Source organism: Vicia villosa, linkage group LG6 (assembly GCF_029867415.1).
Source record: "Vicia villosa cultivar HV-30 ecotype Madison, WI linkage group LG6, Vvil1.0, whole genome shotgun sequence".
In the NCBI taxonomy this organism is placed as follows: domain Eukaryota; kingdom Viridiplantae; phylum Streptophyta; class Magnoliopsida; order Fabales; family Fabaceae; genus Vicia; species Vicia villosa.
The window spans coordinates 150373459-150388008 of NC_081185.1; the positions used below are offsets into that span (position 1 = coordinate 150373459).

General features: G+C 36.7%; 2 protein-coding genes and 1 long non-coding RNA gene across 4 annotated transcripts; 2 read left to right on the forward strand and 1 right to left on the reverse strand.

The window, feature by feature from the left end:
- Positions 1-662: 662 nt before the first annotated feature.
- LOC131614983 (pre-rRNA-processing protein ESF2-like) lies at positions 663-1200 on the forward strand. The gene is made up of 2 exons (XM_058886506.1): positions 663-672; positions 725-1200. The coding sequence occupies exons 1-2, from the start codon at positions 663-665 to the stop codon at positions 1198-1200; spliced, it is 486 nt and encodes a 161-aa protein (XP_058742489.1).
- Positions 1201-1258: 58 nt separating this feature from the next.
- Positions 1259-2307, forward strand: LOC131614984 (uncharacterized). The gene is made up of 4 exons (XM_058886507.1): positions 1259-1677; positions 1794-2013; positions 2105-2220; positions 2295-2307. The coding sequence occupies exons 1-4, from the start codon at positions 1259-1261 to the stop codon at positions 2305-2307; spliced, it is 768 nt and encodes a 255-aa protein (XP_058742490.1).
- Positions 2308-7090: 4783 nt separating this feature from the next.
- LOC131612754 (uncharacterized) lies at positions 7091-9659 on the reverse strand. Of its 2 annotated transcripts, none has more exons than XR_009287472.1 (3): positions 9636-9659; positions 9192-9297; positions 7091-7448 (listed from the first exon to the last, which is right to left on the reverse strand). It is a non-coding gene; the product is annotated as an uncharacterized LOC131612754 (long non-coding RNA). The 2 variants fall into 2 exon arrangements; XR_009287471.1 differs by lacking the exon at positions 9636-9659 and adding an exon at positions 9601-9624.
- Between the last annotated feature and the right edge of the window lie 4891 nt (positions 9660-14550).

Sequence of the window (14550 nt, forward strand, 5' to 3'; positions counted from 1 at the left end):
ACTGATCCTAACCCCCATTTCCACTAAAAAAGCTGATGTGGTCAGATGTTTAATGAAGTGGCATTGCATATGTGGAAATTTAAATTATTAATTCATTAAAATAATTGATTGTAATTAATTTATTAATTCACAAGTAAAATATCAACCCTAATCTCCTCAAATAGAATCAGTGTGCTAGTGTTCCTCGTCTGACCCTTCTTGTTCCCAGTCTCTCTTGTTCTCGTCTCTGTGCTTATTCCATCTTCCATCAAGGACAACAATGGCTGCGAAAGGAAATGCAAAGTACTGTTTCAGGTATGTGTAGGGTTTTTCTTGTTTGTGCTATGTGTTTAGGGTTTTTCTTGTTCGTATTTTGTGCTTAGGTTTTTTTTGTTTTGTTTGTGATATGCGTAGGCCAAGTGAACCCCAGAGGTTGAGGCTACGTATCAACCATGGGGGTAGATTTATCTTCTTCCCTGTCAAATTGAATGTTGAGGGTCTAGTTTATGAGATGGATGAAGCGTTTGATGTTGATTTTACGAACTATAAAGACTTTAGAGCAGGAGTGCTACATCTTGGATATGCCAACTTCAAGTGTTTGTGGTACCAGCATCAAAAGCTATCATTTCAGACTGGACTTAAGCCTATAAACACTGATGGTGATATCTTAGAGTTAATTCCAGATGCAAAAGGGTATAATGAGTAGACATTTTTGTTGAACATGTAGTTGATATTCCTGATATAGTTGAAGTTGGTGATGAAGGACCGTTGGGGGATGAGATTAGGGATGAAGAAGTTGAAGAAGTTGTTATGGAGGAGGTTAGGACTGAAGGTGTCAGGGATGAAGGGGTTAGGGATGAAGGGGTTAGGGATGAAGCTGATAATGAGGGGGTTAGGGATAAAGCTGATAATGAGGGGGTTAGGGATGATGCTGATAATGAGGGGGTTAGGGATGATGCTGATAATCAGGATGGTTATGTTAGTGAAGAAGATGAGGACTATGTTGCAAGTGATGAAGAAAGTGAAGATGACTCTTATATAGGTGTTGATGGAGCAGAATGGGATTGGACAAGTGAAATACCTGTTGGGGGTGGAAGCATGAATGAAACACAAACTATTGATGAAGAGTCTGACCAAGATGAAAGTAACTTACACACTCCTGTTGAGAGTGATGATGAAATTGTTCAGAAAAAGGAATTTTCTTACTTTCAAAGTTCCTGAAAATGATGAAGCTGTTAGGTTTGAGATTGGTATGCAGTTTACTTCAAAGGAAAAAGTCATGGATGCTGTCAGGGATCATGCTATGGAAACAAAGACAAATTTATGGTTCTACAAAAATGATGCTATTAGGGTTATTGTGAAATGTCAAACAAAATGTCTATATCATATGTTGGTTGCTAAAAGGAGTGCAAGTAAGTACTGGCAAATCACAAGTTTGACTAAGGATCATGAGTGTGTTAGATCAGCTGGGAATAAACAAGCTAAAACTAAGTGGCTAGCAAAGAAGTTCATACCTTTGATTAGGCACACCCCTCAAATCAAATCTAGTGGATTGGTTGATGAGGCATTTCAGGGGTGGAAGGTTAAGCTCAATCATTTTCAAGCATATAGGGAAAAGAATAGAGCATTAGAGTTGATAGAAGGTGCTAGTAGTGAGCAATATGCACACTTAAGGAGCTATGCTGAAGAGTTGAGAAGGTCAAATCCTAACAGCACAGTCATAATCAAATGTCGGACATCTGAAATAGGTCTTGTCTTTGAAAGGATTTATATTTTCCTAGAGGCTTGTAAGGTTGCTTTTGCTCAACTTGTAGACCATTAATTGGATTAGATGCTTGCTTTTTGAAAGGAGAACATGGTGGTCAGCTAATAGCAGCTGTAGGTAAGGATGGAAACAACCAAATGACACCTATTGCCTATGCTGTGATGGAATCTGAAACAAGAGATTCTTGGAAGTGGTTTGTTGAACTATTATTGGAAGATCTTAATCAACTTATCCCTAGACAACATTCATTTACTTTTGACCATCAAAAGGTATGTATTTCTTGTCTTCATATTTTTGTATGTAACTAAAAGTATGTATTTCAATACTTAACTGTTTGTATGTATATGTTTGTTATGTCAGGGACTTGTGGAGGTAATTAAAGGGCTAGGTGATAATGTGGAACATAGGTTGTGTGTGAAGCATCTCTATGGTAATTGGAATAAAAGATTCCCAGGAGCTGATATGAAGGAACTATTGTGGACAACTGCAAGAGCAACAACTGTACCAGATTGGAACCATGCTATGAAGAGAATAAAAATCAAAAATGCAGATGCTTACACTGAAATGGCTAAGGTTCAACCACAACAATGGACAAGATCAACTTTTAGCACTTACACTCAATGTGATCTGCAGGTCAACAATATGTGTAAAGCATTCAACAGGGCAATTCTTGAAATTAGGGAAAAACCAATAATTTCTTTACTTGAAGGTATTAAGCATTATATAACTGTTAGGATTGTGAAGCAAAGGAAAATGCTGGAAAGGCACAATGGTGATATCTATCCTAATGTTCAAAGAAGAATCGAAGGATACAAAAGGAAGGCAGGGGGTGGAAGGCAACATGGCATGGTGATGAGCAAATGGCTAAGTTCAGTGTATCTAATGAGAGAGAGATACATATGTTGTGGATCTGACAGCAAAGACTTGTGCTTGTCGTAAGTGGGGCTTAACTGGTATACCATGTGAACATTCTATTGTCTGCATTTGGTATAATGGTTTGCAAGTTGAAACTTTTGTGTCAACCTATTATAGGTACATTCTTTTGTCTGCATTCTATATGTATCCATAAGCTGAATCATAAAGTGAAAACTGTCTGTATCCATAATTTGTGTGTCTTGTGTTTGCAGGAAGACACAATGTCTGGCCACTTACTCCCACATTGTGCTACCCTCAAATGGACCAAGACTATGGCCAGTGACAAATACTGAGTACATCAATCCACCACTAATGAGAAGGGCACCAGGAAGGTCAAAAAAGTTAAGGAACGGATCCAATGATGAGCAAAGAAAACCTGGTGTGCTGCCAAGACAATTGAAGACAGTCAAATGCAAAAAATGTCACAAGTATGGACATAACACAAGGACATGTAAGGGCAAAAGTGTTGCTGACAGGCAGATTCCTAAGGGAGGAAACAAGCAGAAGACAACAGGCAAGGCTAGCTCTAGTGGACAGCAGAAAAACAAGAAACAAAAAACAACTGCTAATGAAGTTGAGGTTGTTTTTTATCAGGGATCACAGGCTCCACAACCATCTCAAAATTACATGATACTTAGGCCTTTTATTTTGGTGTTTTGACTGTTAAATCTAATATTTTGCTGTAATGAAAATTAGTCCATATTTTGGTGTAGTAATGACAAGTAGATCACAATCAAGTTATGTTTTGGTGTAATGATAATTCAGCATATATTGTTGTCATGACAATTATGTTTTGCTATATAATGGTTGTTTATGTAATGACAATTATCCTTCTTTATCTGTTATGGTTTAAATTTTGAAAATTAACACTATTCTTTTGCTGTAATGACAACTAATGGTGTAATCAACAACTAATTCATTGGAACAACTTAATTCAACAACTTACATTTGAAAAGTACAACATACATCACTTAATTCAGCTTCTAATCATCTAATTCAGCTGCTACAACAATTAACAACTAATTAAAACAACTTAATTCAGCTTCTTGACAACTAATTCAACACTTCTTCAACATAATATTACATATCAATCCCATAATGAGCACTACAACTAAAATAACTAATCCTTGGCAGAACCTCAGCTTCTTTTTCAAATTGTCATCTTGTTTCATCTTCAAATTATCCTTCTTCTTGTCTTCATCAATTCTCTTCATTAGTGACAAAATCACCTCCTTAGCACGAACCGGAATTTCTTCATCGTACCAGTTGAAGAAATTACACCCCTTTCGTCCCTGCAACTGAAATTCATACAAAAGCAGCCATTAAACGAGTATACATAATCAGGTCCTTCAGCTTCTCAAATTCGTACAAGAATAAAATTCAACCATTTAGATACGAAATGGTGTTTACCTTGTATAAACCACAACCATTAAACCTCCGCCCAGGGTTCTCCTTCGTCCACGAGGTAGTGAGCGGCGAATCAAGGTCACAGAAGCAGCGAACCTGTCTTCTTCGTAACACGCAACTGTTGCTGGATACGACATAAGAATTAGCTGACATGGAAGTGATAAAGGTAGAACTAAGAATGGATGAATGAACGATATAAGTGAAGAGAAGATTCAGAGAAACAACAGAGATGAAGAGGCACGAAGAGATGCAGAGAAAATTGAGATAGACGAAAGAGATGAAGATACGATTGGGATTTAGGGTTACTGAATTTAAAAAGATTTTTTTTAATTTGATTTCTTTATTTTCTGAAATGTTAATTCTAATATTATTAATGACATGTAAGTGCCTAGTCAACCACTTAATCTGGCCACATCAGCTTTTTTGGAGTGGAAATGGGGGTTAGGATCAGTTTCACATACTTTAGGCAAGTACAGGGACTGCTTTTGTTCTGTTTTAAAAATGAAGGACCAGATTCGTGAGTTGATCAAAATACAAGGACGAAAAGTGTTATTAATCCAAAACTTAACTCCTATGAAATTCGAACCCAGGAGTATTATTGGCAATGAGGTCAAGCACCCAACTGCTAGACTAGCAGTTTTTGTTTGTTTATACTTGCATTGAAAATTCTTTTATTAATTGATTATTCTTGAGTTTTATTTTTTTAGATTTGCATTGATCTTTCTTTTGAAACCAACATCCTCTCTTTCGTCTTCTCCGTTCTACCTTTTCTCCATGGCCATTTTACAAACATAAAAAATCAACAGAAAATGCAAACGCAAGATATGGTTCAACTCATTTTTCCAACCTCAACATAACTTTAATCCTCAAATTCGTTGAAACCTCCACAATCCTTTTTAATTTTAAGTTTTCTTCTCAAACCCTAAAGCTTAAACGTCAAATTAAATGGTGTATATGGAACAATTCAAACAAATAACATGGGGTTATTACTCAATGAAGCATGGCAAACAAACCGATATAAAAAATTCATGAAAAAGAAGGGCGCTTGGTGCCGGTGGTGATGTTTCGTGCGGTGGTTACGGGTTGTTCAAGGGCTTGGTACGGCGGCTGGATTCGTGGATTCTTGTTTTTGTAACATCGAATTTTGGTAATGTTTCCAAATGAAGAAGAAAAGAAGAACAAGAACAGTGTTGATTATACTCACTTTGCGGATGAATCTGAACAAGAACTGCATTATCACGTAAATGAATATGCATCTGAAGTAATCAAGAATATGAACTTTGCGGATGAGAAAGCCATTAAGATTCAGAATAAGCAGTTTCTTCTTCTAATCGATTTGACGAGATCTTGTGATTCTGGATGAAGCATATTTGTTTAGGTTTTTCTCTTACAGGTTTGGTAATTTTGAGCATAATAATGGTTTTGAGATTTGTTTTGTGAGAGATGAATAGTGAATATTAACAAACAAGAGTGGTTAATCAAGTGGTTGGGCGTTTGGCATTTGATTGCATGTTCCTGTGTTCGATTCCTCTTAGAATTAATTTTTAAGATATATTTTCATATGAAGCTAAATAATATTGACATGTCATTATTTAAATAAAGGAAGATTAATACACAGTCAGCAAAATTAATGTCATGTAGGAAGATTCCAATCGCCCAGGGTCAGCAAAATGAATGCCATGTAGGGGGGAATCTTTGTTTTATAAGGGAGAATCACAAAAAAAATACTTCAAGAGGGGAAAACCAAAAGTCGATTCCAATCGCCCAGGGGAATCTTTGTTTTATAAGGGGAAATCACAAAAAAAAAATACTTCAAGGGGAGAAAATCAAAAGTCGCCCTAATGACAGCAGGAAAATTCGTATATTTAACCCGCATTTTTAAGTAAACTTTTGGACAATTTCATTTCTAAAAAAATAATTAAAAAACGTGGGAAATGAAAACTATCACCAATTTTTATTGCTAGTGCATCCGAGAGCCTGCTGAATCTATTGACGACTATGAATGCGAGACCAATTTTAGACCTTGAGTAATAACTTAGATGACAGCTGATAATAATGCAAATTTGATCATCAAAACAAAGGTATTATCCAAATTCCAAACTCATGTAATTCCATACTCTTAAGCATATGTATCTTTTTAAATTCTTTTAATAAATCTCATACCTAGTCATAATTAAGATGGAAGTATGCTTTTATATGTACTTCACCTATTAGCAGAGCTAGAAAAACCAAAGCAGAATATAGTATTTTTTTTATAATTCAGAATGAAAATTTTCTTGTGAAAACATATAAAAGCATTTTCACAAAATTACCAAACCTTAAAATTATCTTTTTGATTTGCTTGAAAGAAATTGGAGTGTAGAAAATAAATACTTGCATCAACTATTATAATAGGTGAAAGAAATTAGACCCAAACATACACTGATTAATTTGATTTTAAATAATCTAATGAAGTTCACAAATTGAGACTTCTACAAGGTGAGTGAATAAGGATGAAATATTGTAAACACCAAGTGTTGACGGGTGATATATGTAATGATAGTTTTGAAATTTAAAAACTAGCCATCCTATTTTATTTTATTTTTAAGCAAAAAGTAGCATTTATTTGTTACTCCCTCCGTCTCATAATAAGTGTCATATTTGAGTTTTGCGCGGTTCTTAAGAAAATGATTGGATGTGTTGGTTTTAATGATAAAATTAATATCATTTACTAAAATACCCTTATTTCTTATCGGTAGTAGAGTAGTTGAAAAACGTGAAAGTTAATAAATAGGGGTATAGTAGTGAAAAAAATTAATAAATGTTGCATTGGTTTTCTAAAGGGACATTTATTTTGAGACATAAAAAAAGTGCAAATGAGACACTTATTATGAGACGGAAGGAGTACTAAGATAACCAATCAAAAGAGGTGATTCTTCAAAATTTGTTTTGTTATAATTTTGTAATAAATAAATACTGCTAGTATTTTTCTTTAAAATAATAACTAGTCAAAGATCCGTGCGTCCGCACAGGTAAGTTCTATAATTATATTATTTAAACTCCATCTCCTTCCTTTCATTACTCACACTATAAACATTAGTAACAAAATCTATTACAGATTTGACATGCACGACAGTAAATCGATCATTACGCATATGTTGCCTTTAGAATGTAAAGCACAAATATAAAAAGAGTACATTTAAGACAGCAAACAACCAGAAATGAACCCGAAATTCTTGATATCTATCACATACATAGAAAGGTGCCTAGTCCTGTAACTGGAAGCAATATCATCTACTTACTGCTAAGCATGATACATTGGCACTAGTTAATTGAAACTTCTACTCTTGGCCATGGGCAAGATCGTGCCAAACTTCCCCGTTAACTTGCTGCGCTTCCTGATCTGATCAACAGTAAAGCACATGGTGTTAGAAACTCAACAAGAAAACCAGAAACAATCCTCCAACAAAAGACCCATCACACAAACAATAATCTATCCAGTAACATAAGTTACATAGCATTGACACTTAATACTGAAGATTTGTAGTATCCAACATGTACTAATACCTGATACCCACATAAATGAACACTTCAATCACTTCAATTTTCTTAGATTATTACCGGTACATGTTAGCTATGAAGCACGGACTCTGACACGGACACGACACGACACGGACACTTCGACACCGCTAATGTAAAAAACACAAGACACCGACACCGCTACATATATGATAATATTTAAAATTCATTTATCCATTTATTATCAAAAGAGTTAAAAATATCCTAATCAAAGTTGTTGTCTTTAATTTTTCATTGATAACATTGCTTCAAATACATGTTTATACAAATTCTTTTTTAAACATTTGTCTAAATTGTCCGACACGTGTTGTATGAGTGTCAAACGGGTGTCGAATACCGATTTAAAGAGTGTCGAAGCAAAGAAAATAAATCATTTATTTGAGGACACCTGTCTGACTTTTCCGACACTTCACTAACTTTTCGACACGTGTCGTACGGGTGTCATACAAGTGTCGGACACCGACGCGTGTCCGACACCGCGACACGCCTACTCCTATAGGTGTCCGTGTTTCATAGCATGTTAGTGTCAGCAATACGTTTAATGACGGTGTTTGTGCTTCATAAATTATAAGAGTACAGATGTACATCCAAACACACATTTACTTTTACACAACACAACCATGTTTTCAGTGAAGCAAATCTACTAAATTGCAACTTCTCAATCTCAGGTAATATTAAGTTTTAATCAACAAGTGTGGAGCTAGTTCACAACTTCATTGAAGCGATACTTAAATAAAGTAAGCTTCAGATAGATATTATCCACAAATCTAATTGATTTTGTAAGTGAATTGAGACACATACTTGAGTCCTCAGTATCATCCGTCCGAACAACCAGTGTTGGAGGTAGTGGAAGATCTGTAAAAACAGCACATCAGATTAACACATGGATATCAAGTTAAAAATTTATATATCACCAATTTTGTCCCTAAACATGCATTCTCTTCATGCTTCGTCCATCACATAAACCACACCAGTGCTATGTTGTACTTGTTGATTTAGTCACAAACATTCTGTCCCATCGATTTAGGGCAAGATAAATGACTCTCATTGGATGTCAATATAAAACTAATTTATATTGATAGTGTATGCCTCTTAATCTCATAGAACAAAAGATTCTCAATATATAGTTCAACTTCTTATTTGTTTATTTTTTCAATATAAACAAAATGCAAAAAAAAAAACATCTTGAACATATTCACAACAAGAACAACATCAATTGAAAGGCTTGATTGTTATTTTGTTTATACTTACAACTTACAACAAAAACAACAACCAAGACTTATCCCACTAAGAGGGGACGACTACATTAATCAACTTATGCCATACCGTTTAATCTCGAGATCTTTCTTTATAATTGTATTTATAATTTTTTTAGGTCTTCCTCGACCACTAACTATTTGACTCATTTCTATCTGATTTGCTCTCCTTACCGAAGAATTTAGCTTTCTTCTTTCTACTTGAACAAAATGCATAAAAGATTCATCTTGAAAATTAAACTACCGCTAAAACCTATCTACACAAATAAAATAAATTAAAACAAAACAAAAAATGTAAAGAAAAAAAATACCATCAGCAGGGAGAGTGTCTCTCATCCAATCCTCATCAACAATATCAATTAGAACTCCCAAACTCAGATCTGCCATTTGTTAACTTTGCCACCACACTTAATTTTCCTATTCAGTGTTAACATTTAACATAAACAATGCAATTCTAAGAACAAATTGATACTAAATAAATCAAAATTCTTATTCTAATTCTTATTCAAACATCCACACGAAACAAAAAGAAAGGTTATTATAGATTTGTTAGGAGTTTGTAATATCTCATAGATTTGTGAATTTATCGGAGAAGATGCGAAAATTAGGTTTCTCGAGAACTAACGGTTGAAAATAATAAGAATTGCAGAAATGCTGTGTGAGGTGGTAAGGAATGAAAGAAAATCATTTTGGAGAATAGAGAGAAGCGAATGAGGGAACCTGACTGAGACTGAGAGAATCGAATCGATGCTAACCTTGTCACTGCAACTGCCACTGTGTTGGATACTTTATTTTTTTATTTTAAATTTTTAAAAAATAATACAATTGAATGGTGATGATGCAGTGATGGTGTAAAACATTTTACACCGACTGTGCATAATAATTAAACTCATGAAATAAATGAAAATTGATTAAAATATATTTTGATAAAACAATATTCGTCAGTTTCTCAACCTCATTCCACCAATTTTATAATTACGCAGTAAAGATTAATTTTTCAAAAACTTTCCAAAAATATATTTTTGTAATAAATTTAGACGTAAAATAGGGCCTACGAAAACGAGTGAATTGTATGTGTGTGGGGTGCGTTTGAAAATTCATATAAAAAATAGAGAGGCGCTTTCGAATTTCCATAGGGTTCTTTTCCACCACATAGAGTGGATTAAGAAATTTCCTATTAAGAGATTTGTTAAAATGCTAAAATCAATTACAGTACTCTATCTGTCTCATAAAAATTGTTTTATTTGAACAATATGCAATTCTTAAAATAATGATTAGATGTATTTATTTTAATGATAAAATTAATATCATTTACTAAATTATTTCTTTTAATCATAGGTAATAGAGCAGCTGAATAAAGTGAATGTTAATAAATAAGGATATAATAGTAAAAAAATAATAATAAATGCTACATTAATGATCTTACCTGATCAGATGGATCTTCAAGGCCTGCAAGGAACTGGGTTTTCGGTAAACTGGGGGGTGTACCTGCAAGGTACTCCGATGCCAAAGTAAGAATACGAGCAATCAGAGTGCAAGCACAAGCTAAAAGTTAGAAGAGAATGAATACCTGACCCACTAATGAAAGAATGTATTTATAGCCCCCAGCGCTGGGCCAAGATCTCGCTACTAGACTGGATACCCAGGCCCAGTTAGGAGACTGCCAGGATTCTTAAGCGGAAATATCGGAGGTGCGTGAGTGCTCTCCGTCCTGGTCAACCACGCCAAAGTTTAAGGGAGACGCGGTCTTGTAGGGTCTACGTGGACTCCGTATTATTCGGAGGGGTTGGATGTGAAGGAACCATACGAGGAAAATGGTCCCCGACATAGGGCCAAGAGGAGAAGGGTCCTCGGTGGAGGGAACGCTCGCTGGGAGCGCGCTTGACATGCTTGGGTCTAGACGAGGAGATAGATCTTCGTCAGGTGGGATGCTCGTGGGGAGCACCTTATGCCGAGCACTGGATGCAGTGCATTAATGTCGTTGGGTCTCGAAGGAGCCGAGCACTGTTTGCTCCTTATGGACTTAGAGATGATTTGGGCCTCTAAGTCCAATTGGACCGAAAGTAGATTGGGCCGAATCTTGGTCCAGTCCAGAACAATTAATATTATAAAAAAAATAATTATTTTGATTCAGAGAAAAAATACAAATGAGACTTTAGGTTGAAAATAAAGAAATAAAAAAAATAAAAAAAAAGAGTATATAGACTTTAGGTTGAAAATAAAGAAATAAAAAATAGAATTAAATCAAATTTTTTCGCATTGGCCAAAGGTTCCTTATTTATCGGCAGCAAAGACTAAAGTAAGAATTAAAGGTAATATGATTAACTCAAGAAAGGTTATGGTAGTTCTAACATAAATTATCCTCTTAATTAGAGAAAAAAGATGTCAAATTAATGACGTTAAACAAATGCTTAAAAAAGACACATCAAAGCTAGGTAGTATCGTTTTAATTGTATTTTAAGGGTTAGAACCAATAAATAGATTTAGTTTGAGGGTTGGAATGTTAATTTCATAGAGCAATGGCTAAAAATTTAAACTTTTGAAAAAATTTATACATTTATGCGAAAAAAAATTTAAATAACCAGGTTTAATAAAAAAAATACAGAAAAAACCAAGTTTTCGGGGTATTTACCAAACTGTCTAGGTTTGGGACACCGGAAAGGTGTATGCGCCAAATGAAATGGCGCATGCATAGGTTACAAGCCAAACCATTTGGCGCAAACCCTTAAAAATTAGGGCAAAAATGTGTGAGCCATTTGATTTGGCGCATTAGGCCAAGCTTTAACACATAGGCGCCATTTCATTTGGCTCCTATGTGTTGTGCCTTTTTTTTTCAAAATTAACCCGTTTCGGGTATTTTCGCGCACCGTTTTTTATTCTGGTCTTTTATTTTCGTAAAAACGTCTGATAAATCGAGTTCGTAAAATTCTCACTAACCCTAAATAATGTTTGCGTTGTCGATATCGGTTTTTCACTAAAGCACAATTTATTGATGAAAGACCGATGAACGGTTACAAGAGGTGGTAAGCGAAACTGATACATTGTCGTAAAAAAAATACAGATTATATTAAACTTGCGACGAGGTCGAGCCACGATTAGGGCATCTTTTTCTATTGTGCCCCACCTGACGACAAATGCTGCATTTTCGTTCCATTTTGTCGTGGACGTCCATTTCGGTTCTAATCCGTGTACTATTGGGACGACCCTTTTTCTTTCGCCGCATTGCGTCGTTATGCCAAACTACCTCTCCATCATACTCAGGCCAGTAATCTTCCTTGGCTACCACTGGAAACGCAGCACTGTAAACTCTGAGCAATGTCTGAGTCTTGTAAATCGGAGACAGTAGTGATTTAGCGTCGCGGTGCGCATACGCACATGCAGCTATGACGTGCGAGCAAGGCATACGAAAAGCTTGAAACCTTCCACAGTCGCACCAATCTTCGTCCAGAAGAACCCTATATTGTTGTCTTGGCAATCCCTCATTGTGGTCAATTGTCTCGCGCACACTGAACGTGCGATTGAATCGGTCGAAAGAAGTTACTTGATGAGTGTTTGCTTTTGCCGATTGCTGTTGCATAAATTTCATGCAACTATCACTTAATAGTTGACCAGATTGCCTAACATCACCCCATTTCCTGCCTCTCGTTGAGAAGAGTGAAGCCATCCTAAAGTAGGTAGCCTCCACTAGTGCTGTGATTGGAAGGTTACGAATGCCTTTGAAAACGCCATTCATGGATTCCATGAGATTTGTCGTCATATGGCCCCATCGCACGCCCTTGTCGTAAGCCCTTGTCCATTTCTCCCTAGAAAGGTTATCTACCCAACTACCTGCCTCTGGATTTGTCATTACAATCTCACTCCGATAATGCTGGAATGTGGGTTGGGTCAATGCATAACCAGCATTGACCAGGGCCTTTCTTAGATGTTTGTCCTTGATCTCCCGCATGAAGTTCTGGGCGATGTGGCGAATACAATAGACGTGTTATGAAGGGGGGTCATGCCATCCGTTTGCTGGATTATTATAAGCACTCTCTATGGAAGCGTGCCTATCAGAGATTAAACAGATGTCAGACTGAGGAGCAACATGTTCTCGGAGGTTCCTTAGAAAGAAACTCAAAGCCGCCGCAGTTTCACCTTCGACGATTGCAAACGCCATTGGAAATATGTTGTTGTTCCCGTCTTGTGCAACCGCCATGAGCATGGTTCCTTTGTATTTGCCGTATAACCATGTCCCATCAATTTGAAGTATGGGTTTACAATGTGCAAACCCTCGTACGCAAGGTTTGAACGCCCAAAAAAGCCGATGGAATATTCCGTTTCCTTGGACAGGGTTTCCATCCGGGGCATACGCGGGCAGTGTCTCTAGAATAGTAACAGTGCCAGGTGCGTAACTATGCAGCGCATTGAGGTATCGGGGAAGAATTTTGTATGACTCCTCCCAGTTGCCGTAGACTGTCTCAATTGCCTTTGTTTTTGCAACCCACGCCTTTCTGTAAGATGGAGTGTAGTTGAAGGTTGTAACGATATGCGAGATAATATTTTTGACCTTCAGAGACGGATCAGAGCTTATTAGAGGCAAGATCTCCTGACATATGAGATCGGCACTGAGTTTCGTATGATCCTGGGAAGTGTTAGGGTTGACACACGTGTGTTGCTGAGTTTCGTATGGATGTGTTGACATGTCCAGCATGCAGCTTGTTACCGTTTTTGCCTCATGAGTATATAAACCACTTAGGACTCTGCACATTTCGCACCACTTTCACTCATCTACTCTCACAACAATCCTTTTGCAATCAAATTCCAAATTTTCATCCTTCAACCATGTCTCTCCTAACAATGGGTGATACACACAGAGGAACCCCCGAGAACATCGCTACCTTTGTAAGTATTTTAGTATTACGTTAATAACATGCAACTGACTGTGATTAAATAACTGAATTTTTTTTGCATACATAATTATTTTCAGAACGCTCAACGTTTCCGGACTCGTAGTCACTCGACCATCTCTCCGGACGACCGCATAAGACCCTACTTGGACGTTGCTGGTTTCGGACCGATTAGCACCATCACTGAGTCTTCTATTGAGCACAAATTTGTTCTTGCGTTGCTAGAACGCTGGAGGCCGGAGACACACACCTTCCATCTTCCAACAGGGGAGTGCACCATCACCCTGGAGGATGTTCATATGTTACTAGGCCTTCCAATTGACGGTAAGGCAATTAATGATCGTGTAATGCAGGCAAATTCCTTATGCTTTCAGGAAATTGGCATAGACTTGATAGAGGGACAAGTTGGTGCTAGGGGACAAGGTATTAACCTTAAGAGGTTAAGGCTTTATTATGATCAGTTTCGGTTGGATGATGCGTCTCCCCAAGAGACCATACTTCAGAAAACTAGGTGCTACCTACTCTTGCTAATTGGAAACGTTTTGTTCCCAGATAGCACTGGTAACACTGTTAATTTTATGTATCTTCGTTTATTAATGAATTTTACTAGATTTGGTCTATATAGCTGGGGGTCTGCAGTGCTGGCTACGGTGTACCAATCCCTGTGCAAGAACTCAAAAGTTGATTCTTGCACATTCTATGGATGCGCTCTGTTGGTGCAGGTGTGGGGGTGGTGGAGGATGCCCATACTGACCCCGGTTAACAATGGCAGTTGGACCTTTCC

Coding starts and splice junctions, on each gene's coding strand:
- LOC131614984 (XM_058886507.1), top strand. CDS start 1,259: ATGGATGCTGTCAGGGATCATGCTATGGAAACAAAGACAAATTTATGG. Junction 1,678..1,793: donor TATGCTGAAGAGTTGAGAAG/GTCAAATCCTAA, acceptor CTCAACTTGTAG/ACCATTAATTGGATTAGATG. Junction 2,014..2,104: donor TTACTTTTGACCATCAAAAG/GTATGTATTTCT, acceptor TTGTTATGTCAG/GGACTTGTGGAGGTAATTAA.